The sequence below is a fragment of the Natator depressus genome, chromosome 1, assembly GCF_965152275.1.
Source record: "Natator depressus isolate rNatDep1 chromosome 1, rNatDep2.hap1, whole genome shotgun sequence".
In the NCBI taxonomy this organism is placed as follows: Eukaryota; Metazoa; Chordata; order Testudines; family Cheloniidae; genus Natator; species Natator depressus.
Genome location: NC_134234.1, coordinates 261,159,001 through 261,185,821, shown reverse-complemented (window position 1 = coordinate 261,185,821; position 26,821 = coordinate 261,159,001). Strand labels below are relative to the sequence as shown.

The 26,821-nt window shown below is 46.4% G+C and overlaps 4 protein-coding genes and 1 pseudogene across 4 annotated transcripts; 4 read left to right on the top strand and 1 right to left on the bottom strand.

Moving 5' to 3' along the window:
* The first annotated feature begins 15,912 nt into the window (after positions 1–15,912).
* On the top strand, positions 15,913–16,191 carry LOC141988964 (histone H4-like; annotated as a pseudogene).
* A 1,938-nt stretch (positions 16,192–18,129) lies between these two features.
* LOC141986332 (histone H1.01-like) lies at positions 18,130–18,786 on the top strand. Its single transcript, XM_074950731.1, has one exon. The coding sequence runs from the start codon at positions 18,130–18,132 to the stop codon at positions 18,784–18,786; it is 657 nt and encodes a 218-aa protein (XP_074806832.1).
* Positions 18,787–19,713: 927 nt separating this feature from the next.
* Positions 19,714–20,164, bottom strand: LOC141986327 (histone H2A.J). Its single transcript, XM_074950719.1, has one exon. It carries the CDS (start codon positions 20,151–20,153, stop codon positions 19,764–19,766), a length of 390 nt encoding a protein of 129 aa, XP_074806820.1. The 5' UTR covers positions 20,154–20,164; the 3' UTR covers positions 19,714–19,763.
* A 295-nt stretch (positions 20,165–20,459) lies between these two features.
* Positions 20,460–20,921, top strand: LOC141986321 (histone H2B 8). The gene has a single exon (XM_074950708.1). It carries the CDS (start codon positions 20,496–20,498, stop codon positions 20,874–20,876), a length of 381 nt encoding a protein of 126 aa, XP_074806809.1. The 5' UTR covers positions 20,460–20,495; the 3' UTR covers positions 20,877–20,921.
* A 972-nt stretch (positions 20,922–21,893) lies between these two features.
* LOC141986315 (histone H3) lies at positions 21,894–22,494 on the top strand. The gene has a single exon (XM_074950698.1). The coding sequence runs from the start codon at positions 21,932–21,934 to the stop codon at positions 22,340–22,342; it is 411 nt and encodes a 136-aa protein (XP_074806799.1). The 5' UTR covers positions 21,894–21,931; the 3' UTR covers positions 22,343–22,494.
* Positions 22,495–26,821: the final 4,327 nt, after the last annotated feature.

Below are 26,821 nucleotides of genomic sequence, written 5' to 3'. Positions count from 1 at the left end.
CAGCCACTCAGATACCACAGAATATGCTCTGAGGAGAAAGTCCAGGATATATACCTTAACACCCATAAAACTGCCTTCACCAAACAAAGACCCTCCACCAGAGAAGTAGATTGCATCATGGAACGGGCCATCCAAATACTCCAAGAGAAACTGCTTCAATATGGAAATAAAATCCTCTTTGACTGCACACCCCTGGTTGTCATTTACCACCCCACACTGGAACCCATATGGGGCATCATTAAACAGTTACAAACCATACTCAACGGGGACCACATCCTGAAAGAAATTTTTCCTGAACTCCCTCTTCCAGCCTTCAAACAATCCCTAACCTCTCCAAGCTCATCATCAGAAACAAGCTCTCCCACCAGGACATACCAACTCAAAGTAGCACCAGATTCTGCCACAACAACAGATGCAAAACCAGCAGACATATCTCCACTGCTATAATGATCAACCCGCGCCCCCCCTTCCAGATCCTTGGATCCTATGCATGCCTATCACAACATGTGGTGTACATCATCCTATGCACTAAATGCCCCAATAAGAACTGTGTGGGTGAAATCAGACAATCACTATGCTCTCAAATGAGCTCACACAGAAAAATGGCAAAAGACAAAAACATCGTATTACCTGTGGGTGAACACTTTTCACAAAGAGATCACTCTATATCTGACCTCTCAGTACCCATCTTCAAAGGAAATTTGCACAACACTTTCAAAAGATGAGCCTGGGAGCTTACATTCATAATTTTTTTAGACACTTTTCAATTTTTCAATCATGGACTGAATAGAGACACTGGATTTATGGTTTATTACAATAATCTATACCTTTGCCCAGCTTTTGCCCCCTCCCCCCACACTTCCCCCTTATGACTGGAGAGGCGTTAACTGGCCACTTCACCTTGAATGGTCCCTTGAAATATCTATTAACTGCTTATGCTAAACAATCTGTTCCATCTTGTATTTAGCTGTGACATTTCCCAGACCTGAAGAAGATCACTGTGGCTTGAAAGCTTATCTCTCTCACCAAAAGTAGTTGATCCAATACAATATATTATTAATAAGGGTTGTCATGTAGGGCCGTGCTGGCCCCTCAGAGCTCAGAAGCTGTGCCAGATCACAGACCTAAAGGGCAAAGATTGGAAAAGGGACAGTGTTCCTACCCTGAACTCTTGCAGCCCCCTCACCTTTTGCAACACTCCAAAGCTCCTCTCCCACTTTTATCTACTTCAGTCTCCAATTCATGTACTTCCCCACCACTGCGCCAATGTATTTCCTCTTTTATTCCCTTTGTTCCACATTTCTCTGACCTCCTCCACATGCCTGTTGCTCTGAGCCCCTATACCCCCACTCCCAAATTCAACCACCAATTCCACCCTCTTTGACATTCCATGCCCCTGGTAAACCTGGAGGGGCTATGGGAAGAGGGAAGGTAGTGGGCCTGTGAGAAGTGCATGTAACAGCTGAGGTCAGGAGAGTGAAGACTCAGGCCTGGTCTACACTTAAAATATAGGTCAATGTAGGTACAGCTCCCAGGGCTGTGAAAAATCCAAACTGTTCAGTGCTCTAGCTATACTGACTTAACCCCTGGTGTAGATGCAGCTAGGTTGGTAGAAGAATGCTACCATCAACTTTACCTACCATTACTTTTGGGGGGAGGGGAGGGCTTGCCCCTGGGAGAGTTCCTAAACTGATGGAAAAACCTCTTCCATAACTGTAGTCTGTGTCAACACAATGGGAAGGAAGTTATTCGATGCAGGCTCTTGGGGCAAGGAGAGTTAGGGCTACTTGCATGCCTAGATGCAGAATAGGGTGTTGATGTGTTCTCTCACATAGCGGTAATTGGCCTCAGTGATCTCTTCAAAGGTCTCATGCAGAAGCTGTGCAATGAGCTTGCGCATGTTCCTTGGGAGAGCTACTGTGCTCCTTGTCCCAGTCAGGCTAACATGTCCACGCCTCTGTGCTGTGAAGGGCAGGGAAATCATTGCAGCACACAGGCAAGCTGTATATGGGCCAGGGTGGAAGTCACATTGTAGTAGAAGACCCTCCCTTGCTTCCCAGGTCACCCTCAGCAGTGAGATATCTTCCAGGACGAACTCCTGTGGAAAATATGGGGACAGTGTTCAGTATAGGGGCCTCCTGAAGCTGTTAGCTCTCCCCAACTCACAGAAACCCAGAGGACAGTACGGTCATGAAACAATCAGTCCCCCTTGCCCTGTGCTTACTCACCATTTTGGAGCTCCTATGGTTATGTGCGCTCACTTTGGGATGGGCAAATTCTGCTATTGTGTAGACTGTGCTTGTCTTTAAGTATAGGCGAATCATTGCTCTGTCTGGTGTGAACAATGCTGCCCCTGGTAAGTGTTGCATTTTGCCTTTACAGATGTGACCTTGAGATCTCAACCATCTGTGTTATCACCAGCCAAAAGACTCCACAGAATTAGGAAGAGGCCACGTAGAAGCAAAGAGGACATGCTGCATGAAGTAATGCAACAGCCCCTTAATGAAAATCAAAAAGCGCAGGAGTGGCGGAAAAGTGAAAGGAGGGTCCACCAGCAGAACGCAGAATGCGGGCACCAAAGTATGGAGCAGCTTCTAAGTATTATGGAGCACCAAGTGGACTCGATACAGGCGCTTGTAGCCATGCAGGCGGAGCACTACCGCGCCCTGCCCCCCCAAAGCCCTTGTCCCAAAACTCTTTCCCTTGTGCCTCCATGTGACCTCCAACCCACTTTCTCCCACATCTGGGTTCTTATTGCCACCAGCTGCCTCAAAAACCTGTAGTTTCACCACCCAGCTCGGCAAATTACGACCCTTACCCACTGCACTCAACCCCCATCACTAAGCATTTTAGCCAGCCTGAAGTGCAGCACTCACTGCACAGCATGCCAGACAGGAAAGAAGAGTATGAGAACAGGACATATGGAAATCTGTGATTGAACCATTCCCCACCCTACCCCCTTGCCCTTTCTGTTTCCCAAGCAGTTGTGTTTCTTTTCAGTAAATTAATTTTCTTTTCAATAAATGGATTTTTTGGCTTTGAAAACAGTCTTTATTATTGCATTAAGTAAAAGACACCTTAGCCCAGGAAAGCAACAGGCACTACAAGTCAGTGTAGCAAACTCTATTCCTACTAACATTGGAACCACTGCTCTTCACTCCCATGCAGGGCACCAAACATTACTGGTGGCTTTCAGCATCAAATTGCTCCCTCAAGGCATCCCTAATCCTTGCAGTCCCACACTGGGCCCCTCTAATAGCCCTGCTCTCTGGCTGTTCAAATTCAGCCTCCAGGTGTTGAACCTCCGAGTTCCATGCCTGAGTGAATCTTTCACCCTTCCCTTCACAATGTTATGTTATGGAGGGTACAACACGCGGATATTACTGCGGGGATGTTGTCATCGGGCAGGTCCAGCTTCCCATACAGAGAGCGCCAACGACCCTTTAAACGGCCAAAAGCACACTCCACAGTCATTCTGCACCTTCTGAGCCTGTTGTCGAGCTACTCCTTGCTGCTGTCAAGGCTCCCTGTGTAGGGTTTCATGAGCCAGGGCATTAAAGGGTAAGCAGGGTCTCCAAGGATCACAATGGGCATTTCAACTTCCCCTATGGTGATCTTCTGGTCTGGGAAGAAAGTCCTGGCTTGCAGCTTCCTGAACAGGCAAGTATTCCGAAAGATGCATGCATCATGCACCTTTCCAGGCCAGCCTGTGTTAATGTCAATGAAACACCCACGGTGATCCACAAGCGCCTGGAGAACCATAGAGAAATACCCCTTCTGATTAATGTACTCAGAGGCTAGGTGGGCTGGTGCCAGAATCGGAATATGTGTCCCATCTATCGCCCCTCCACAGTTAGGGAAACCCATTTGTGGAAAGCCAGCCACAACGTCATGCACGTTACCTAGAGTCAGGGTTCTTCTGAGCAGGATGCAATTAATGGCCCTGCAAACTTGCATGAACACGATTCCAACAGTTGACTTTCCCACTCCAAACTGGTTTGCGACTGATTGGTAGCTGTCTGGAGTTGCCAGCTTCCAGAATGCAATAGCCACCTGCTTCTCCACTGGCAGGGCAGCTCTCAATCTCATGTTCTTGCACGGCAGAGTGGGGGCAAACTCAGCACACAGTCCTATGAAAGTGGCTTTTCTCATCCAAAAGTTCTGCAGCCACTACTTGTCATCCCAGACTTGCATGACCATGTGATCCCACCACTCAGTCCTTGTTTCCCAAGCCAAAAAGTGGTGTTCAACAGAGGTGAGCATGTCTGTGAATGCCACAAGCAATCTCATGTCATATGCTTTACGTGAATTGACATAATCGTCGGACTCCTCACTGTCAGTTTGTAGCGTAAGAAGTAACTCAACTGCCAAACGTGACATGCTGGCGAGACTCATCGGCATATTCCTCAGCACTTTGGGCTCCATTCCCGCAGACTGAAAGGGAAGACAGAGCGTGCAGTACAAAAAACGTTGAAAGATGGAGCCAAATGTGGACGGAAGAACAGGGATTGCTGGGATGCGAAACGATGCATCACGGAGTGTTGGGAGAGGACCGAGATTGCCCTGCACCCCCTCATCCCCTTCCCACAAACCACAGTGCCAGAATGGGAAGAGATGCTCTGTGGGATAGCTGCCCATAATGCACCACTCCCAATGCCGCTGCAAGTGCAGCAAATATGGCCACGCTAGTGCGCTTGCAGCTGACAGTGTGAACACACTGCAGAACTTTCCCTACTGTGCTCTCCGAGGGCTGGTTTAACTCACAGCACTCTACATCTGCAAGTGTAGCCATGCTCTTAGCTGTGCCACATAGTTCTCATAGTGTAGACATTGCCCCAGAGACCCTACATGTGGACTAAGTGCCTGGGGAAGGGCTTTACACATCCACCTGCAGCATAGGAGGCTGGCAGACATGTGAAGTGGCCCATTTGTCTTAAGGAGATGTTCTTAGATTAATACAAACTCCTCACGGAGAAGAACAGAGCCTGAACAGAGCCTGAAACAGAGCCAGAAACAATGGCTCTTTGAGAGGTGTGAACTGCTCCATTCATCTCAATGAATCCTCATCCTTACCCCAGTGTCAGTGCTTGTAGCTACTGCCATGTAATGAGCATGACTGTTCTCAACTCCCCAACCTGTCCAGCGCTGTGTGACTGTTCTGTTCCACTCATCCAACAAGCCTAGTCCCAGCTCCTGATTCCAGACTAAACATTTCGTGCCTGCTCCATGCACCGAGCCTGAACATTTTTCAGCTCTCCACCTTGTCCAACTCTGTGTGCCTGTGCCATGGATCAAGCCCCAGTGCCCCACCCTGGTGTCAGTATCAAGTGCCTGAGCCTAAATACCATTGAGGATAAGGTCTATATGACCACTTTAGCTTCTCTGCATAACCAGAGTAGCCAGATACACCTGACTGAGCCAAGTATCAGACTGTCATGAATACTACCAGACTGCCACACATCCCCACAGCAAAAATACACCATTAGATTCCTCTACAGAATGGCCTCGGTCCAAAGAGGAAGGATCCCCAAAAGACAAACATCCACCTCTTTTTGTAGCTCAGTGGCAGCTGTAGTAACATGCTGAACTAATCCCCGGCGGAGCTCCCCAACCCTGGAGCGGATGCGGCTGGAATGGGAGAGGGAGATGAAAATGAGGGAGCTGGAGGATCATGATTAACAATGTCAACATGAGGAGAAACAACGTCAACATGAGCAGGAGGAGAAGGAGAGGGAACGTCAGGAGAAGGAGAAACAAAGACACCATGAACTGGAGCTGGCCAGGCTGAGGAGCAGTGGGGCCCCGGCTGCGGTGAGTGAGGGGGGACCCAAGACAATCCAGGAAGTTTTTGGAAAGCGTAGGGGACAATTTCCTGGCGCAAGTGCTAGGGGAGCCAACTGGGGGGGCGCTTTTCTTGACCTGCTGCTCACAAACCGGGTAGAATTAGTGGGGGAAGCAAAAGTGGATGGGAATCTGGGAGGCAGTGACCATGAGTTGGTTGAGTTCAGGATCCTGACGCAGGGAAGAAAGGTAAGCAGCAGGATACGGACCCTGGACTTCAGGAAAGCAGACTTCGACTCCCTCAGGGAACGGATGGGTAGGATCCCCTGGGGGACTATCATGAAGGGGAAGGGAGTCCAGGAGAGCTGGCTGTATTTCAAGGAATCCCTGTTGAGGTTACAGGGACAAACCATCCCGATGAGTCGAAAGAATAGTAAACATGGCAAGCGACCAGCTTGGCTTAATGGTGAAATCCTAGCGGATCTTAAACATAAAAAAGAAGCTTACAAGAAGTGGAAGTTTGGACATATGACCAGGGAAGAGTATAAAAATATTGCTCGGGCATGTAGGAAAGATATAAGGAGGGCCAAATCGCACCTGGAGCTGCAGCTAGCAAGAGATGTCAAGAGTAACAAGAAGGGTTTCTTCAGGTATGTTGGCAACAAGAAGAAAGCCAAGGAAAGTGTGGGCCCCTTACTGAATGAGGGAGGCAACCTAGTGACAGAGGATGTGGAAAAAGCTAATGTACTCAATGCTTTTTTTGCCTCTGTTTTCACTAACAAGGTCAGCTCCCAGACTGCTGCGCTGGGCATCACAGAATGGGGAAGAGATGGCCAGCCCTCTGTGGAGATAGAGGTGGTTAGGGACTATTTAGAAAAGCTGGACGTGCACAAGTCCATGGGGCCGGACGAGTTACATCCGAGAGTGCTGAAGGAATTGGCGGCTGTGATTGCAGAGCCCTTGGCCATTATCTTTGAAAACTCGTGGCGAACGGGGGAAGTCCCGGATGACTGGAAAAAGGCTAATGTAGTGCCAATCTTTAAAAAAGGGAAGAAGGAGGATCCTGGGAACTACAGGCCAGTCAGCCTCACCTCAGTCCCTGGAAAAATCATGGAGCAGGTCCTCAAAGAATCAATCCTGAAGCACTTACATGAGAGGAAAGTGATCAGGAACAGTCAGCATGGATTCACCAAGGGAAGGTCATGCCTGACTAATCTAATCGCCTTTTATGATGAGATTACTGGTTCTGTGGATGAAGGGAAAGCAGTGGATATATTGTTTCTTGACTTTAGCAAAGCTTTTGACACGGTCTCCCACAGTATTCTTGTCAGCAAGTTAAGGAAGTATGGGCTAGATGAATGCACTATAAGGTGGGTAGAAAGCTGGCTAGATTGTCGGGCTCAACGGGTAGTGATAAATGGCTCCATGTCTAGTTGGCAGCCGGTGTCAAGTGGAGTGCCCCAGGGGTCGGTCCTGGGGCCGGTTTTGTTCAATATCTTCATAAATGATCTGGAGGATGGTGTGGATTGCACTCTCAGCAAATTTGCAGATGATACTAAACTGGGAGGAGTGGTAGATACGCTGGAGGGGAGGGATAGGATACAGAAGGACCTAGACAAATTGGAGGATTGGGCCAAAAGAAATCTGATGAGGTTCAATAAGGATAAGTGCAGGGTCCTGCACTTAGGATGGAAGAATCCAATGCACCGCTACAGACTAGGGACCGAATGGCTAGGCAGCAGTTCTGCGGAAAAGGACCTAGGGGTGACAGTGGACGAGAAGCTGGATATGAGTCAACAGTGTGCCCTTGTTGCCAAGAAGGCCAATGGCATTTTGGGATGTATAAGTAGGGGCATAGCGAGCAGATCGAGGGATGTGATCGTTCCCCTCTATTCGACACTGGTGAGGCCTCATCTGGAGTACTGTGTCCAGTTTTGGGCCCCACACTATAAGAAGGATGTGGATAAATTGGAGAGAGTCCAGCGAAGGGCAACAAAAATGATTAGGGGTCTAGAGCACATGACTTATGAAGAGAGGCTGAGGGAGCTGGGATTGTTTAGTCTGCGGAAGAGAAGAATGAGGGGGGATTTGATAGCTGCTTTCAACTACCTGAAAGGGGGTTCCAAAGAGGATGGCTCTAGACTGTTCTCAATGGTAGCAGATGACAGAACGAGGAGTAATGGTCTCAAGTTGCAATGGGGGAGGTTTAGATTGGATATTAGGAAAAACTTTTTCACTAAGAGGGTGGTGAAACACTGGAATGCGTTACCTAGGGAGGTGGTAGAATCTCCTTCCTTAGAGGTTTTTAAGGTCAGGCTTGACAAAGCCCTGGCTGGGATGATTTAACTGGGAATTGGTCCTGCTTCGAGCAGGGGGTTGGACTAGATGACCTTCTGGGGTCCCTTCCAACCCTGATATTCTATGATTCTATGATTCTAAGACTGCAAAGAGCTTTGATAAGTGCTTCCTGGCCCAGCGTAAGGAGGGAGAGGACATAGATAGCTTCCTGACGCCCTTTGAGAATGCCTGCGAGATGCACAGGGTTGACCCTGCAGACAGGCTCCAGTTTCTCACCCCCTTACTGGACCCCAAAGCTGTGGAAGTGTACAGCCGAATGACAGGGGCGGAGGCAGGGGACTATGAACTGTTCAAACAGGCCCTGCTCCGTGAGTTTCGGCTGACCCCCGAGATGTACCGGAGAAGGTTCCGGAGTCAGGGTAAAACGCCTGAGGTCACATACCTACAACTGGTCAACCGAATGCAGGGATATGCCCGCAAGTGGACAGCTGGGGCCCAAGCTAAAGAGGACCTGCTTGACCTAATCGTACTGGAGCAACTGTATGAACAGTGCCCTTCCGACCTGAGGCTGTGGTTGGTGGACAAAAACCTAGAGAACCCCCAGCATGCAGGGCAGCTGGCCGACAAGTTTGTGAACAGTCGGTCGGGGGTAGCAGGGAGGAGTCCCAAAAGAACAGGCCCCTCCCGATGCAGAGAGAGAGTCACCATGGGACCTCCCAGCGCGGAAATAGGGAGAACCCCCTCCAAAGGGGAACGCTTCGCATTGGGCCCCTCCGACCCACTCGAGGGGACCAACGTGACCTGAGCTGTTATCACTGTGGCCAGAGAGGCCACGTACGGACCCAGTGCCCCAGGCTCAGGGACAGACTGAGCAGACCCAACCTACCCAGGGTTAACTGGGTAGGGACCCAGCTGGACGAGGGGCAGACGACCCAGGCAAGGGAGGCTGCCAGTTTACCACCTGCTCAGGAGGGAAGAGTACCCCAGGCCGGCTCCGCCAGAGGGCTGGATGCTCGGGACTCAGGGTGCTCGGTTTACAGGGTGGGTGCGGGGCTGTCCCTCCGGAGAGAGTGCCTTGTTCCCCTGGAGATGGATGGGAGGAAGGTCAATGGATACTGGGATACGGGTGCGGAGGTGATGCTGGCCCGGCCTGAGGTGGTGGCCCCAGATCGGGTGGTGCCCAACACCTACCTGACCCTGAGGGGGGTGGGTGGGACCCCATTTAAGGTGCCCGTGGTAAGGGTACACCTGAAATGGGGGGCCAAGGAGGGCCCCAAGGATGTGGGGGTACACCACCATTTGACCACTGAGGTGTTGATGGGGGGAGACCTAGAGGACTGGCCAAGCAAGCCTCAGACCGCCCTGGTTGTGACCCGTAGCCAGAGCCGGCGAGGGGCACTGCACCCTGACCTTGGGGAGGGTACCACACCGGAGGCGCAGGACCCTACCCTGGTGGGGAGGGAGCCCCGAGGGGCACGGCTCAGAGAGGCTGTGGCCTCAGACCCGGCCAGTGAGAGGGAACCGGTCCCCATCCCTTCCCCAGCCGCTAAGTTCCAGGCCGAGTTGAGGAAAGATCCCTCCTTGAGGAAGCTCAGGGACCTGGCCGACCTCAGTGTGGGACGGACCATGAGGAGAGGCTGCCAGGAGAGGTTCCTGTGGGAGAAGGGATTCCTGTACCGAGAATGGGCTCCCATAAGGGAAGTAGAGTCCTGTGGGATCAGGAGGCAGCTGGTGGTCCCCCAGAAGTATCGCCGCAAGCTACGGTACCTGACCCACGACATCCCCCTCTCAGGGCACCAGGGAATCTGGCGCACCCGGCAGAGGTTGCTACAGAACTTTTACTGGCCCAGGGTCTTTACCACGGTCCGGCAGTATTGCCGATCCTGTGACCCCTGTCAGAGGGTGGGGAAGGCCCGGGACAAGGGGAAAGTGGCTTTGAGACCTTTGTCCATCATAGAGGAGCCTTGCCAGAAGGCGGCCATGGACATCGTGGGGCCTCTCAGCAAGACGACCTGGTCGGGGAAGAAATACATTCTGGTGGTGGTAGATTTTGCCACCCGCTACCCTGAGGCAGTGCCCTTAGCTTCCATTGAAGCAGACACCGTGGCAGATGCGCTCCTGACCATTTTCAGCCGAGTGGGGTTCCCCAAGGAAGTCTTGACAGACTAAGGGTCCAACTTCATGTCTGCCCTGCTCCGGTGCTTGTGGGAGAAATGTGGGGTCCGGCACAACTGGACCTCAGCTTATCACCCCCAGTCCAATGGGCTGGTGGAGAGGTTCAATGGGATGCTAAAGATGATGCTGAAAACCTTTATGAACCAGCACCCGCAGGATTGGGACAAGTACTTACCTCACCTGCTGTTTGCGTACAGGGGGGTGCCCCAGGAGTCTACCGGATTTTCGCCTTTCGAACTGTTATATGGAAGGAGGGTAAGGGACCCCCTGGACCTGATGAGAGATGAGTGGGAGGGGAAGGCCACTCCCAATGGAGAGTCAGTGGTGGAGTATGTTCTGATCTTCCGAGAGAGACTGGCTGAACCCATGGGCCTGGCCAGGGAGCATCTGGCCAGAGCCCAGAAGAAGCAGAAGGTCTGGTATGACCGCAAGGCATGGGCCCGTGCCTACGCCACCGGGGATCAGGTGATGGTTCTCATCCCCGTGAGAAAGAACAAACTACAGGCCGCCTGGGAGGGCCCTTTCAAGGTTGTCAAGCAGCTCAAAGAGGTAAACTATGTGGTGGAGCTGTCTAACCAGGCGCACCACCACTGGGTGTACCATGTGAACATGATGAAGCCATATTATGCCAGAGGGAATGTGGTGTTGGCCGTGTGTGGACAGTGGGAGGAGCAGGGTGATGACCCTTTAGTAGATCTATTCCCTGGGACCAGAGCTGGTTCCCCCTGGAAACAATTCCCCTCTCCGATCAGCTAACCCCTGCCCAGCAAGCTGTGGTCAGGGGGGTGCTGCATCCGAACTGACAGCTGTTTTCCAACCAGCCTGGACGCACTAATCTGACTGTCCACGGGGTGCAGACAGGGTCGCACCCGCCGCTAAGATGCTCCCCCTTCCGAGTCACAGGGAAAACTGCTCAGGACTTGGAAAGAGAGGTCCGGGACATGCTGGCTTTGGGGGTGATCCAGCCATCTGCCAGCCCTTGGGCCTTGCCGGTGGTGCTGGTCCCCAAAAAGGACGGGTTGGGTCCGGTTCTGTGTGGACTATCGGAAGCTCAATGCCATCACTGTATCTGATGCCTACCCCATGCCCAGGCCTGACGAGCTCCTAGACAAGCTGGGAGGAGCTCGGTACCTTACCACCATGGACCTTACAAAGGGCTACTGGCAAGTGCCGCTGGATGCAGATGCCCGGCTGAAATCGGCCTTTATCACCCCTCTGGGGCTCTATGAGTTCCTGACCCTGCCTTTCGGCCTCAAGGGAGCGCCGGCCACCTTCCAGCGCCTAGTGGACCAGCTACTGAGGGGGATGGAGAGTTTTGCCGTGGCGTATATTGATGACATCTGTGTCTTTAGCCAAACCTGGGAGGACCACATGTCCCAGGTTAGACAAGTGCTGGACCGACTCCAAGGGGCTGGGCTGACTGTAAAAGCGGAGAAGTGCCAGATGGGGATGGCTGAAGTATCTTACCTGGGCCATCGGGTGGGGATTGGCCGCCTAAAGCCGGAACCAGCCAAGGTGGAGGTGATCAGAGACTGGCCCGCTCCCCACACCAGAAAACAGGTCCAAGCCTTTATTGCGATGGCAGGATACTACCGAAGATTTGTGCCCCACTTTAGCGCCATCGCCACCCCCATCACTGAGCTATGCAAGAAGGGGAAGCCAGACAAGGTGGTCTGGACCGAGCAGTGCCAGGTGGCTTTCCGGGCGCTGAAGGAGGCTCTGGTCAGTGGCCCGGTTCTGGCAAACCCAGACTTTGACAAGCCCTTTGTGGTGTTCACCGACGCCTCAGACATGGGACTGGGGGCAGTGTTAATGCAGGAGGATGAAAAGGGGGAGAGACATCCCATCGTGTACCTGAGCAAGAAGTTGCTACCCCGGGAGCAACACTACGCAGCCATCGAGAAGGAGTTCCTGGCCATGGTGTGGGCCCTCAAGAAACTAGAGCCATATCTCTTCAGGCGACACTTCACTGTGTACACCGACCACTCTCCCCTGACCTGGCTGCACCAGATGAAAGGAGCCAACGCCAAGCTCCTGAGATGGAGCCTGCTCCTGCAGGATTATGACATGGACATGGTCCACGTGAAGGGAAGTGCCAACCTGATAGTGGATGCGCTGTCCCGGAGAGGGGGCCCTGAACTTCCCCAGGTCACTGGTCACAGTGACCCCATTCAGTTCAGTCTCGAAGGGGGGAGAGATGTGACGCAGCAGGGAGGGGGGAGTGTTGACCTGGGAATATGCCCTGGGGATGGGAGACCTGAGAACCTGTAACCTGAGCCGGGAGGGGGAGGGGGAGGTAACACCTCTGTCCAGGAATGTGAACAGAGGCTGCAGGAGAGAGCTGGCTGGGGGGTGGGTGGGGGGTGTTTCAGTTTGGAGCTGGGTGGTGGAACGCAGGGAACCTCAGGGCTGGGGTCTAAGCTCCCTGCCCCCCAGAAGGACTTGACTGAGGGGTCCTGGTTGTACCCACAAGCTCTGTTTGAGACTGTGTTCCTATGGTCCAATAAACCTTCCATTTTACTGGCTGGCTGAGAGTCTCAGTGAATCCCAGGAAGAGGGGTGCAGGGCCTGGACTCCCCCACACTCTGTGACAAATGTATAGTGAAATACTTTTTGAAATATTTCTAAACTTGTCCTTGGTATCAGTTAATAGCTGAACTCAGTTATAAAAATTATTTATATAAATAAATATAGCTGAGTCCAATTATATATATATTATTAAGGGTTGAAACCCTATTTCTCCCCCAAGTCTACACTAGAAGTTAAAACCAGGAGAAAATGTTGGCAGCTTTTTTTTTTTTTTTTTTTTAAATGAGCAGGAGCACCCCTCGACCAAGTAACCCCTAATTTACCCCATTATCTCTATCCCTGGTCATCATGAGACACAGTGATTTTCAGAACAAGGTAAGCATGCAAATGGAATTTAGAACACTTCAAATTTTGGTTCTTAAATAAAATAAAATAAAATAAATAAAAGGTTTGCAGAACTGATGAATAGGGAAGACAACCTTTCTCTACCTTTCTGCAGAGGTGGCCTTTTCACTAGGGCCTCAGACCACCAAGATGACAATTCTGCTTATTATGGAAAAGACATTGCTGATTATCCTGTGGAAGCTGCATACCCTGAATAGTTACCAGTTAGTTTGGGGGGGGGCGGAGGGGGGAGCAATTTGAGGTCAGTTAGTCCAGGATGCATGTTCTTGTATTGCAATATGTCAGTGGTTGCAGGGTCTCATGATCAAGGTGTGAAATGTGCTCAAGATCATGTGAGTGATCTGAATTGTTGGGCTTCTTGAACTGTATAGGAGCTATATATTGAACAGATATGTCCATTCTGTACCCTCCCAACTGCTGAATTCATTAATAGAAAATATTACCACTCAGTAATGAACCAAGCGTTAGTGGATCATATAGACTGTTTCCTGGGTATTGGGGGCATGCAAAGTGCATATAAACTTTAGGACTTTCCAGGAGTAGGCAGAGGGGAATTTTCAATGCCACAGAATAATTAATAGGTACCCATAATCATGATTCTTTGAGACACTGCATACCCCTTGTTTCCCTAAGGCATGAAACCATATCTTAACTGCACAGACCCTGACTAGCAGCAGCTCAATTATACACTCAGAAGGTTCAGGACGGCAGAGCATGCATTGAGAGTTTAAAGTAAATCAGGGTTTCTGCTAACACTACAATGATGGAAATTCAGAAATTAGGGAATCTGAGAGGTTTTCCTTTAATATTCTACTCACCATTTGTGAAAGCAAGGGTGAGGTGTTTAACAGACAATGGATTGATGTGGTGATTGAACTCTTATTGCAATGTTTATACAGCTGGATAGACAAGAAATGTCTCTGGATATTGTGAAGTCTGTCAGCACCAGGCAAGCAAACGTAATCAGAGATGATTTGTACACCAATCATGCTAGGTCCAGTGGTATAAGAGATGAAGTTGAGCCCTGAAATAGGTGTTTCTGGTGCTGGTTTGATTTATGCAATGATTTTTTAAATAATCTTTAATGTAATATTATGAATTGATATGCTTTGGGGTGAGGGAGATTACGGAACAATGATAATGCAAAGAGAGAAATACAATACTGCAAACAAACACCTTTATTTGACTCAAAACAACTGATCAGCTGCAATAAGTAGCCAACAAAAACCCATATATAAAACATTATTTAGGGACAATTAACTGGAAAAGCATGTCCTGTGGCTTTCCATTCTTTTTGTACTGGTCACTGACAGGGTGGAATTGAAACAGGATTGAGACAAAAACAAAAAATAAACGTAGAAACATCTGCTTTTGATATGATAGGACATACATGTTGGTATTCAAAGTCACAGTCAGCATTCTGAATGATAGTTTCATGCTGGATTTTTCCGGATTTTAATGTAATCAACGCTTCATCTCACCCTTTCCCACATCAGCTGCAGCAGGGATAGTTGTCTCGCTTGTGTATGGAGGCGAGGCAGGAGGAAAGGAGAAGAGAAACAAAGCCCTAGTGTTTTGAGCAGGCAGTCATTCTGCAATCACTTAAAATCAGTACTGCTAAATATATTGTTAATACAGGAAAAGTACCAAGCATTTAGAATCTGAGTATTTTTGAGCGGATGAAAACACTATAGCCTCCTGGAACATGTGAGTGTTCCTAGTCTTTTGAATACATGTGTATTAAATTCTCCATGTTAAAAGAAAAGGAGTACTTGTGGCACCTTAGAGACTAACCAATTTATTTGAGCATAAGCTTTCGTGAGCTTTGAGCTGTAGTTCACGAAAGCATATGCTCAAATAAATTGGTTAGTCTCTAAGGTGCCACAAGTACTCCTTTTCTTTTTGCGAATACAGACTAACACGGCTGCTACTCTGTAACCTGTCATTCTCCATGTTGCAACTTTGGAAAATGGCGGGGAACGCTGGCGAGAAAACAAAAGGGTAGAGTATTATGTGTCAGAAGCTGATTGGTCAGAATTTGCTGCAGACTCCAAAGAGCTGAATAAGGCTGCTTCAATTATGTAAATCAGATCTGTTCATCTCACCAGGAATATTCGCTTCAGGAGAAATGCTTCCTTCGCGTTGTATCTTATATTGGTCCATTTAAACTATGTGGAAACATCAGCACCGCCAACAAAATGTTTTAGAGAGAAGGGGCTAGAAAGTGTACACTATCAATTGGTCGGCTTGTAAAACAGCTTCATCAGACCACCAGAGAACGAGAGAAGAGGGAGGAACAACAAATTACTAATAATACAAGCTGTTTGAAATCGGTTCTTGTGTTAAGTAATGTAGTTACAGAGACATCCAATATTGTCGGCAATGGGTTTCCATTGCAGTTATAATTATAATAATCATAGGTTTCGATATTCTAAATTGGACATTATTTTCTCTGAAACTATTCTAGAAATGTGAACTGTGAGTTTATTGCACGTTTGGCGGAGTCTAAACTGACCCAGAGGCAATGGGATGTTGGAGGGTGGGGGAGAAGGACAGAGAACCGTGCCCATAACCTGCCTCTTTCCTTTAGTTTTTAATCGGGTCTGAACTCAAGGAATATAAGAAGAGGCAGCGCAGGCCTATACGCATTAAGAGTTTTTTCTGTGTATTTTGATAGTTTCGTACAAACAAATTATAACTGACTTTGTATTTTGATTCACACTGTCTGCTCGTGGTAAAGGTAGAAAGGGAGTAGGGAAAGGAGCTGCTAAATGCCCTAGAAACGTGCTGAGAGCGAGCATTCAGGGTATTACTAAAGCCTATTCGTCGGCTAGCTACGCGAATGATCTATGAAGAGACCCCTAGGGAGCTCAAGGTTTTCATTCAGGATGCAGTCAGTCACCTACATTCAGAGTGCCAAGCGAAAAACGGTGACGGCCATGGACTTGGTCTATGACTGCCTTAAAGTGCCAGGGATACACACTGTATAGATTTGAAGGTTAAAATCATTTTGGTAACATCTACAACACAAAGGCTCTTTTGTGCTGTAGTGCCTTCATATATATATATCTGAACTTAAAAGGAGTCAAAGTGTTTTAAAGAAAATGGGTAAAAAATCTAATCTTACCAATACCACAAATTTAAACAGTCTGTAGTTACATTTTTATTTTGCATTATAGTTAACTTAGGCATGTTTTAACATTTAAAGTTTAGAAAATATGCCACGGAGTGAGTGAGTGAGTGATTGAGCTTCTTAAATCTATTTAGTTTAACAAAGAGGAAGTTAAGGCGTGGCTTGATTACAGTCTGTACCTACATGGGAACAAATATTTAATAATGGGCTCTTCAGTCTATCAGAGGAAGGTATAACACAATCCAATGGCTGGAAGTTGAAGCTAGATAAATTCAGTCTGGAAATAAGGGTTACATTTTAAACTATGAGAGTAATTAACCATTAGAACAATTTAGCAAGAGTAATGGTGGATTCTCCATCAGTGACAAATTTTAAATCAAGATTGTATTTTTTTCCTAAAAGATATGATCTAGGGATTATTTTGGGGGAAGTTCAATGGCATGTGTAATACAGGAAGAGAAACTACATGACCACAATGTTACCTTCTGGTCTTAAAACCTTATTATTTGGAAAATAAAATAAAATATAATGCTGAATAAACTTCATTAAAAACAGATGAGTGGCTCTAAAAATATGTTAAGTACATTTAACCCCTTATAATAAGAGAAGAATTATTAGGTGGTGGTGAATTTAGCGAAGACTGAGAATGAAAATCAGAGATGTATGTAGATTTACGAATTCTAAAAGGGATACTGCACTGCTTCTATCGGTGGGAGAAACAGTCTCACCACGCGACTCAAATCCAGAATTCTAGACCCCCCCCCATTTCAAAGCGCGGGCTTTTCAAACTGTCCAATCAGAATTAAGAGTTCAAAACTAGCGCTTTCTCAGATCAGCCCAATAGCTTTGAAACCACCAAGAAATCTTAAGAACCATACACTATTAACACGGTCGAGGAAAAACAAACAAATAAAACACAAAAACAACCAACCACCCCCCCCAATCAAACCAAACAACTAGAGTGCTCCTTAAATTATACGCACACATACACAAATTAAATTTCCAATCAACGCTTTAAATAGAATCCATATGTGTTGTTTCTCCTGAATTCCGAATTAAGCCACGGAGACTAATTAGGTTGTAATTTCGTTTCAACCCTTGCATTTCATGTCAGCTCGGGCTGGTGCTAATCAGGTTACTGTTACCTTTTATTATTTAAAAATACAGCTCCGGTTAATTAAGTTAAAAATACGGTTAAAAATACAGCTCCGGTTAATTAAGTTAATTAAGCTCCGGTTCATTAAGTTTCGAAGTATACTCCTTGGCCAACCGACCTCCAGTTTATTCTGTGGGAGGGTGTGCTACCTCTTTCTGTTTGAAATACATTTATAATGAATTCATTGATACAAATCACTGGCTTTCTTTCCTAATTAGAAGAAGACCGTCAAAAGAATAGCATTACATTATTTCTCTGATCTTTTTGACAAAGGGACATTTTTAATTTACAAAGAAAATGAAAATGTTCTGGCTCGCGCTGTCCATCCAGCTTCAGTGCTCAGGGTTTATAATCTTTTTTTTAATGCAATTTTATTATTTACTGAAGGAAACACTAATGAATGAAACTATCCTGTTTCAACTTAATTTGGGTGAGAAAAGGGACAATTTGGTGGCAAATATCGTGCAAAAATTACACTTTATTGACTCCGAAGAAACACAAAATAAGAGAGAAGAGAAGAGCCCTTTCTGGTTTGCAGCTGGGCGGGTCTTTAACGCACCAATCAGACAGTGACCCCTCCCTATAAATAACAGGCATCAGGCTAGCTCACTTCACTTCATGTTTTTTCCGATTTTGTAGCGTGTCTGTGACCATGTCTGAAACTGCGCCTGTAGTTGCAGCAGCAGCTGCTCCTGCTCCAGCCTCCAAGGCTCCAGCTAAAAAGGCAAAGAAGGCGGCAGCGGGTTCGAAACTCCGGAAGCCCTCGGGCCCCAGCGTGACCGAGCTGATCACTAAGGCAGTGTCAGCCTCTAAGGAACGCAAAGGGCTTTCTTTGGCTGCTCTTAAGAAAGTTCTGGCAGCTGGAGGGTACGATGTAGAAAAAAATAATACTCGTATTAAGCTGGGGCTAAAGAGTCTGGTGAGCAAAAGCGTTTTGGTACAGACCAAAGGTACCGGTGCCTCGGGTTCCTTCAAACTCAGCAAGAAGCCGGGTGAGACAAAGGAGAAGGCACCTAAGAAAAAGTCAGCGGCAAAACCTAAAAAACCAGCTGCTAAGAAGCCTGCCAGCGCTGCTAAGAAGGCTAAGAAAACTGCGGCCGTGAAAAAGAGCCCGAAAAAAGCCAAGAAACCAGCGGCTGCCACGGCCAAGAAAGCAGCCAAGAGCCCGAAAAAGGCCAAACCTGCTAAGCCCAAAAAGGCAGCTAAGAGCCCGGCTAAGGCCAAGGCGGTGAAGCCCAAGGCTGCCAAGCCCAAGCCAACCAAACCTAAAGCAGCAAAGGCTAAGAAGGCAGCGCCTAAGAAGAAGTGAAACTGTTTGAAGAGAAAATTAGAGTCTCGTGCAAACAAACCCAACGGCTCTTTTAAGAGCCACCCACCCTCTTCCCCAAAGGTGCTGAAACACCTAGTGTTCTGTGTATCAAAGATTGCTCTGGTGGAGTACCCGCTTTAGCAGTTAACATTCCAAAAACTCATACTCCTTTTTCTATACAGTTTAAGAAACCACTTTAATTTAATCTCTGAACCAGAAACAATTTAGAAAAATCTGTAAAATGGGTTGGGTTAAATTTTTTAAATCTATGCTAGCAGGGATTCTAGCCATTGTTTCTATTTAGACATTCTGCTGTTAGAGCTCGTCCCGCCAACTAAGAACGAAAGTCTGCTAGTCATTTAGAACGCCCTTCTCTCGGTCTATTTTGCCTAGCTGTTGGGAGTGTAGCACCGGTTAGTGTGAATAAGTCTTTTTGCGGGTATTGGAGAAAATTTGAAAAAGTCCGCGCTTTTTAGCAATTGGATAATTTGAAAAATCCGCGTTTTACAAGGATTGGTCAATGACACCCTTTCCCTTCCTCCCCCTTTTCAGTTTGAATAAAGTGAATCTACTCCATTTACACCAGAATATTTAATTTGTACTGGTAACTGTTTCAAAATTACACCAATTTTTCTGAATTTAATTCTCGATTTTTAACTGATTTCCGTCTATAACCTAGTACTCACGAAAATATGTCTGTGTAACCTTGGCCCTGGTTAACTCAGAATAAGGAAGACGGTAGAACGAACGTGATTTAAGCTTTCACCCTGAGCAGTCTATAAAGATAAAATTTCACTTAATGAGAAGGAATCAAGGCACATTTCTTTATTATTCCATATTTTCTTCATTTTAAACTACTCAGAACTTCTGGTTTTCGAAGTATATAATGGATTAGTGTATTAGGAACCCAACTCTTTTTCTGCTACTGTGGGTGGCTCTGAAAAGAGCCTTTGGGTTGATTTAGTATATGGTCACTTTTACTTGCTCTTCGCCTTATGGCTTTCAGTCTTCTTGGGTAACAGCACGGCCTGGATATTGGGCAGGACACCCCCTTGAGCGATAGTGACTTTCCCCAACAGCTTGTTGAGCTCCTCGTCGTTTCGGATGGCGAGCTGCAGGTGACGGGGAATGATCCTGGTTTTCTTGTTGTCCCGAGCAGCGTTGCCAGCCAACTCCAATATTTCAGCAGTCAGATACTCAAGCACCGCCGCCATATAGACTGGGGCGCCAGCGCCCACCCGCTCAGCATAATTACCTTTACGGAGAAGACGGTGCACACGACCTACTGGGAACTGTAGGCCGGCTCGTGAAGAACGAGACTTGGCCTTCGCCCTTACTTTACCTCCTTGCTTTCCTCGACCCGACATTGACTCTCTAGTTGACAAAACTAAAGCACTTTTTAAAAGACAAAATCTGAAATTAGTAGCGCCCCGCCCTAATCCTGCCTTTTTATCCCTTCCTTGTGGCACAGAAACTGATTCACGATTGGTTGAAAATTTGCATTGTATTTCCAACCAATGGTGATGAGGATTTTATTTTGACCAATTGGGTGTAGGGTTTATCGTGTGTGACGTCTCCTTTAGTTAAGGCCCAATAAAAAATGAAAGATTACAAGCGTCTCATTTGCATAAGGTCCCTATAAATAAGGGGGGTGGCCGCCATTATATGTACGTTGTTTTTGTCGTTTAGAGAAAGCAACAAATCTCAATATGCCCGAGCCAGCGAAATCTGCTCCAGCTCCTAAGAAGGGGTCTAAGAAGGCTGTTACTAAGACCCAGAAGAAGGGAGATAAGAAGCGTAGAAAGACTAGGAAGGAAAGCTACTCAATCTACGTGTACAAAGTGCTGAAACAAGTTCACCCAGACACTGGTATTTCTTCAAAGGCTATGGGGATCATGAACTCCTTTGTGAATGATATTTTCGAACGTATCGCAGGGGAGGCGTCTCGTCTGGCGCATTACAACAAGCGCTCGACCATCACTTCCCGGGAGATTCAGACCGCTGTAAGACTGCTGCTCCCGGGCGAGTTAGCCAAACACGCGGTGTCTGAGGGTACTAAGGCTGTTACCAAGTACACTAGCTCTAAGTAGATTGTATGAAAGAACATAAAACCCAAAGGCTCTTTTAAGAGCCACCCACACTTTCAATAAAAGAGCTCATAACACTGCTTTCTGTTTTCCCTGATTAGGGTAAGTGTGATTGTTCTAAAAATGTTACCTTACAGGAAATACATTTTTTAAAAAATCTAGATTATCTCCTAATTTGCTAGGGAATGTATACTGAACATTTAAATTGCAATTCTAACTTGCGACGTCTCAAATCTTTATTTCGATCAAAAGTTCTCGCTTCAACTCTTACTTATATGCTTGGAGGCATTCTAATAAAACATGAATGTTGTAGTTTGTATGTTTAGTAATCTAAGCACGTTGTTGAATTTTTACTTAGCCAATCTTTCGTATACATCTTGGTTTTCAGGAAAGTAAAACACTTCACAGGACAATAATTTACTATACTATATTAAAAATATTTCTATTTGCTCTTAATCGTTAATAAAAAATCGTGTTGCTTATTTTGTGGGTGATGGGAGGAGAAGGGTTGTAGGTTATTTGTCACCCTCTAGAGAACCCCAAAGTGCAATATAAAATAGTATAGAATTCCCCACCAAACTTTAGGCATATGCGGTATGAATTTCCTTCTTCGCTGTCGCAGTTTGGTGGGGGGATGTTGTAACGAGGAGGGAGGGAGGTATTCAGAATCCCATATCACAAATCTGTCGCTTTCAAGAGATGAGAGAAGGATTTAAAGAGAAAAATCAGCAGGTATTAAAATAGGGCTTTATTAAATTACTGGGAGAGCGTAATCGAGGCTATGTGGGCCAGAGGGAGCGAGTGTTCTGTGAAATCAGATCATGGAGGGTGCGGGCGGCGGAGGCGGTATAGGCACTACCGGGGGGCAGAAAAGGCGGGAAGGGTCAATTATTTCCCTCCCGGCAGAGCGCGGGCTTTTCAAATATTTAAAATTGTCCAATGGAGTTTGTCTTTTTCGCTAGCCAATCAGAAGGAAAACTTTGGTTATATATTCAGGGTTTTGCTCCAGCGGGTGTTGTTTTCCTTTGTCTGAAAGCAGGTTTTCGTAGTTAGTGAGAATGGCTAGGACAAAGCAAACAGCTCGCAAATCTACTGGGGGTAAAGCTCCCCGTAAACAGTTGGCTACTAAAGCTGCCCGTAAAAGTGCTCCTGCGACTGGAGGAGTGAAAAAACCTCATCGCTACCGGCCCGGCACCGTGGCTTTGCGGGAGATTCGCCGTTACCAGAAATCTACTGAGCTGCTCATCCGCAAGCTGCCCTTCCAGCGCCTGGTGCGTGAAATCGCCCAGGACTTCAAGACCGACTTGCGCTTCCAGAGCTCGGCTGTTATGGCCCTGCAGGAGGCTAGTGAGGCTTACTTGGTTGGGCTTTTTGAGGACACTAATCTGTGTGCTATTCATGCCAAGAGAGTCACCATTATGCCCAAGGACATCCAGTTGGCCCGCCGTATCCGCGGGGAGAGAGCTTAAATTTCTAATAGGAGTTCATGCAACCAACTAAAAAAAACCAAAAGGCTCTTTTAAGAGCCACCACATTTACACTGAAAGGAGCTGTATTTCTGCTTTAATATTTCAATGGATTATACAAACAGGAAGAGTACCAAAAAGATTGCGGTCTAGTAAGGAGTAGACAACTTAGTTGCATGTTTCGTTTACAGAAAGAAATGTCTAGTACTAAACGACCTTTTAAATTAATTAATAAATGTTTAATTTGGTTTAAGTTGTGCTAGAAAGACGGTTAATATTTTTTTGACATGATGGAAGGAAGAATCAGTTAAAACTTGCGGGTTACTTTGATGGCCGCTCACATTTTCAGGGGAAGAACTCTGTTGGTAAGTAAAATAATCATAAATAAAAACCTAACACCCACAGGGTTTTTTTTTTTTTAACTTTCCACATTTCAGTTAGCTAACTCAGCCCCACAAAGCCAAGAGTTAGAAGCACAAAATGACTGTACTAATGACTCGCTGCTTGCAGTATCTATCCCTCTTCAGACCCCCGCTTGAAATCATGATTAATTTTCAAAGCGTGAATTTTTCACTTTCCCCGATTCCCATTCACACTCTGAGCCGCAATGAATAAAATATTATCTTTCACCCAGAGCAAAAATGACTGGTATGTCTTAGAACCCACCTTAAAATACCTTTGGGTTACTGGTTTTCTACCTGACCAGTTCTATATCTACAGAATATAATTAACGATGTTAGATGACAGTCTTCTTCAGCTTTTAATTTCTTTCGAATTTAGCACTTAGAAATAAAGGGTAGCCATTTTTTGTAAGACAATATATGTATATTTTATAAGAAATACATTCCTGGCCCTGTCCTCATGAAAAGTATATGAATTGTAAAACATAACCGGGTATTTCATATTCTTTTAAAACCAAACAAAAACATGGCTTATTTTTTATCTGAAGCCACACTGTGTGAACGAGCCAAAAGTAAAATCTAAATGTTTTGCCTAATATTGTAGTTATTGGCAGCTTTTTCATATTAGATGATTCCCTCTAAATTTCAGTATATTCTGTGGCTTTTACAAAATAGTTGATAGGTTAAAAATAGAGTCTCAGCTCTTCTGGTAGATGTTTGAGTGATTCCGGAAAGAGCATTTGTGTTGCAAATATGTTATTCATAATGTGGATTTGACCATCGAATCCGTATGAAATATCCTCCTGCCCTTTCAGAGCACAGCCTAAATCCATGTCCATCAGTCTTTTGCTTGGCGAGTTCAGCTTCAGCATAGGTCCGAGAAAACCATCGCTGATCTCTCGCTAGATCTGTCACGAGATACGTTTCATGCCCCTACAGTGAGCCAGGATGTTATCCCTCAGTCTGCACTCTGCTGTGGTACTTTGCCGGGTCTTTTCCCAAACTCTTTACCTACGACCACCAGATGTGAAAATACAAAATAATCACGGTCGCGCTCCATGACGCTACCCGTATCCCCCGAAGTCTGACCTGGGGGAAAGATGGTCATTTTTGGCACAATTCCCTCCTTCGCCTCCATTCTGTATGCAGCTGGGCTGAGATTTCCCAAGGCATGCAATAAACTCAAAGATAGATTTCAGAGAAAACAATGCCCCATTTAGTAGTTCGAAAATCAATATCAAGTCTACAGTTATAATTTCAATGGAAACTCACATATCTCCTTAGCCTTGAGGGTTGCGTTAAATATATTACTATAACAAGAAAGGCTTTCAAGACACATTTTCTGTTACACCCCCCATACCCCTCCCCATTTCCGGTTGATCTTCTAAGAACACAATTTTACAGGGTGGTCACTTGAAATTCCCAGCATATTTTCGTGCTTCCTCTAGTAGAACAATTAGCTGTAGTCTGTAAAATACACTTTTAAAAAATGATGTCTGTCTTATTCGTGTTGCTATTTGAGATTATGACCCGCCCTAGCTTTAGCAACAGACTTGTCTTAACTGCATATACACTATGCTCAAATCGATTGATAAAGTGCCGTGGGAGATTTCTTGGAGTAAACACATATATACGCACAAAAGGAAGATCAATTTCTACCAGCGTAACAATCTTTGTTGACCTTCACACTGGCTGTTGCTACTTGGTTTTTGTTTGTTTGTTTGTTTTGTTTTGTTTTGTTTTGTTTTTTGGTTTAATGCTCCGTTGTTTCAGGAGTGAGAACTCTGCAGCAAAATCGGACCAATCAGATTTCCTGACACACCATCTTCCTTTCACTGCAGTCTGTGTGTTACCGCCGCCCGCCATTTCTAAAGTTTAATCGGAGCGGGCTATTCTGAAAAATAAAAAAAATCCAAATCCAAAGTCCAGTCCTTGACCGGTGTTCCATTGTCTTGACAGTTTTTTCTGTCACTTCTGAATATATGAATAACGTGTCCCCCCTTGCTCTCCCCCTGCCCCCCCCCCCGCTCTTGAGTATCTGCTGGTTTTAGGAGATTTGATTGTTTTCGACAGAGAGAGAGAGAGAGAGAGATTCTTGTAAATGACACATTCAGTGAGAAAATATATCTATAAAAACATTAGCGGACTTTTGGGCACTGTGACACTTCAGGGATTAACCGAAATGTACAGGATGAATCACTACCACCTAGTTACAGTGTGAGAGAGCCTTGCCTGACCTCAACGGGAAAATCCTTCCATTTCGGCTGGCCGAATGGGCCGATGGCAGCATAAGCACTCCGCTCCCTGGGCTCTGTGTGTAAACCCGGCTCTTTTCCTCTTCACTCTGCAGCAGGCTAGCAATTAGCACATTCCACCTTGTTACACTCCAGTGCCCAATCCCTTTTCTTCTGGACACCCTCAATGTACAGGGGTCTGCTGTATCTGTGTACCCCAGCTCACCACTCTCCCTTCAGTTCAACACTCTCTTTCGTGCAAGGCACTTGGACCTGTCTATAGTAAATCTAAATATATGTTTATTTAACTCAGTTTAAGAAAAAGATCCAAAATAGATGTAAGTGAAAGGATTGGAAACACCAGGCTACAGAGAAAAGAAAAATATAAAATACAATCTAGAACCTATGTTTATTAAGTTCATTTCCAGTGTAAGAAGGCATTTCTCAGGTAATTGTTAATCCTTTCAGTGCTCCTCCAGTCAAGATAGCTGGGATCCAGCTTCTGTTCTTTTCACTTTTCAGTAGACACTCCACGGAGTGCCACATGCATAATGGATAACATCTTGCACCTTTTCTTCTTCTCCTATATAGTCCCAGAAATTTTGTTTCTTTTCATAATCAGGGTATTCCATTAACTTCATTTCAGATCAGCCCTGGTGGTGCCCTATTCTGAGTCTTTTCTTGTGGTTCTTTTGTCTTTATAAATGATCAGGCCTGCATCTGGTCCAGTAAACACAGGGCTGGAATGATGTTGATTGTTCTCACTCTTGACTGAGGTATTTGAGCCCCACCTGCCTCAGGTGACATGCTTCACCTGCAGCAGCTTAGGAACATAGTATTCCACATTTTACATATCTCTTAACATTGTTTCCATACAAATGTCTCACTGTAACTATGACAAAATAAATTGGTTAGTCTCTAAGGTGCCACAAGTACTCCTTTTCTTTTTATGACAATCAGCTAGTTCTTAGCTTTTGGCAAAGATCACACACTTCCCCCCCACCCCCATCCTCCCGTGATGAAATAGGAAGAAGCAGGTCAGACATAGGTGTAATATGCCTGCCTGGTCATGTCTGGGCATGCCTACATCATAGGCAAAGCTGGTGGACATTCCAGCAGCATTTTCTGACCCACCAAAGACACCAGACAAGGCTAATGATGGAGGAGGAGGAGGACACAGATATGGCAGACTCTCACTGGGTGACGCTGCTCATGACATTCTGAGCTACTGATGCCCCCTATGTAGATCCGCACTTCTGGAGCAGGGGCACAAGCACGGACTGATGGGACCTACGGCAGGTCCAGAACTTTGTATGAAGAGAGCAACTTTTCTGGAGCTTTGCGAGCATCTTGTCCCGACCCTCCAGCATTAAGGGACATGCCTGAGGGTGGCCATGCTGGCCCAGAAGCACGTTACTATAACCATCTGGAAGCTGGCTACCGAAACTGCTACAGGTGTGTTGCCAACCAGCCTGGTGTTGGAAAGTTACCTACAGGTAAAGTGGTGCTGGAGGTTTCTGAGGTAATCAGGTGGGTGGTTTACCACAAAGTGGTGGACATAAAAGATATTCTTGAAGTAGCTGCTGGCTTTGAGAATATGGGGTTTCCAGACTACGCTGAGGCCACTTGTGGGACTTGTGTGCCAATAGTTTGCTCTCTTTAAGGAGCACATGAGTACATAAACAGCAAAGGCTACTATTCCTTTGTTATGCAGGCCCTTGTGGACCACAGAGGTCAATTTATGATCAACATCGGCTGCACTGGAAAAGTTCATGATGCTCCCACCACTTGGTAATCTACGTGCAAGAACAGGCTGGGACACTATTCCCACCAAATGGCATTGTCAT

Bases quoted from the DNA above. Each gene is read 5' to 3' on its own strand.
- LOC141986332 (XM_074950731.1), top strand. From the start codon at position 18,130: ATGTCTGAAACTGCGCCTGTAGTTGCAGCAGCAGCTGCTCCTGCTCCA.
- LOC141986315 (XM_074950698.1), top strand. From the start codon at position 21,932: ATGGCTAGGACAAAGCAAACAGCTCGCAAATCTACTGGGGGTAAAGCT.
- LOC141986327 (XM_074950719.1), bottom strand. From the start codon at position 20,153: ATGTCGGGTCGAGGAAAGCAAGGAGGTAAAGTAAGGGCGAAGGCCAAG.
- LOC141986321 (XM_074950708.1), top strand. From the start codon at position 20,496: ATGCCCGAGCCAGCGAAATCTGCTCCAGCTCCTAAGAAGGGGTCTAAG.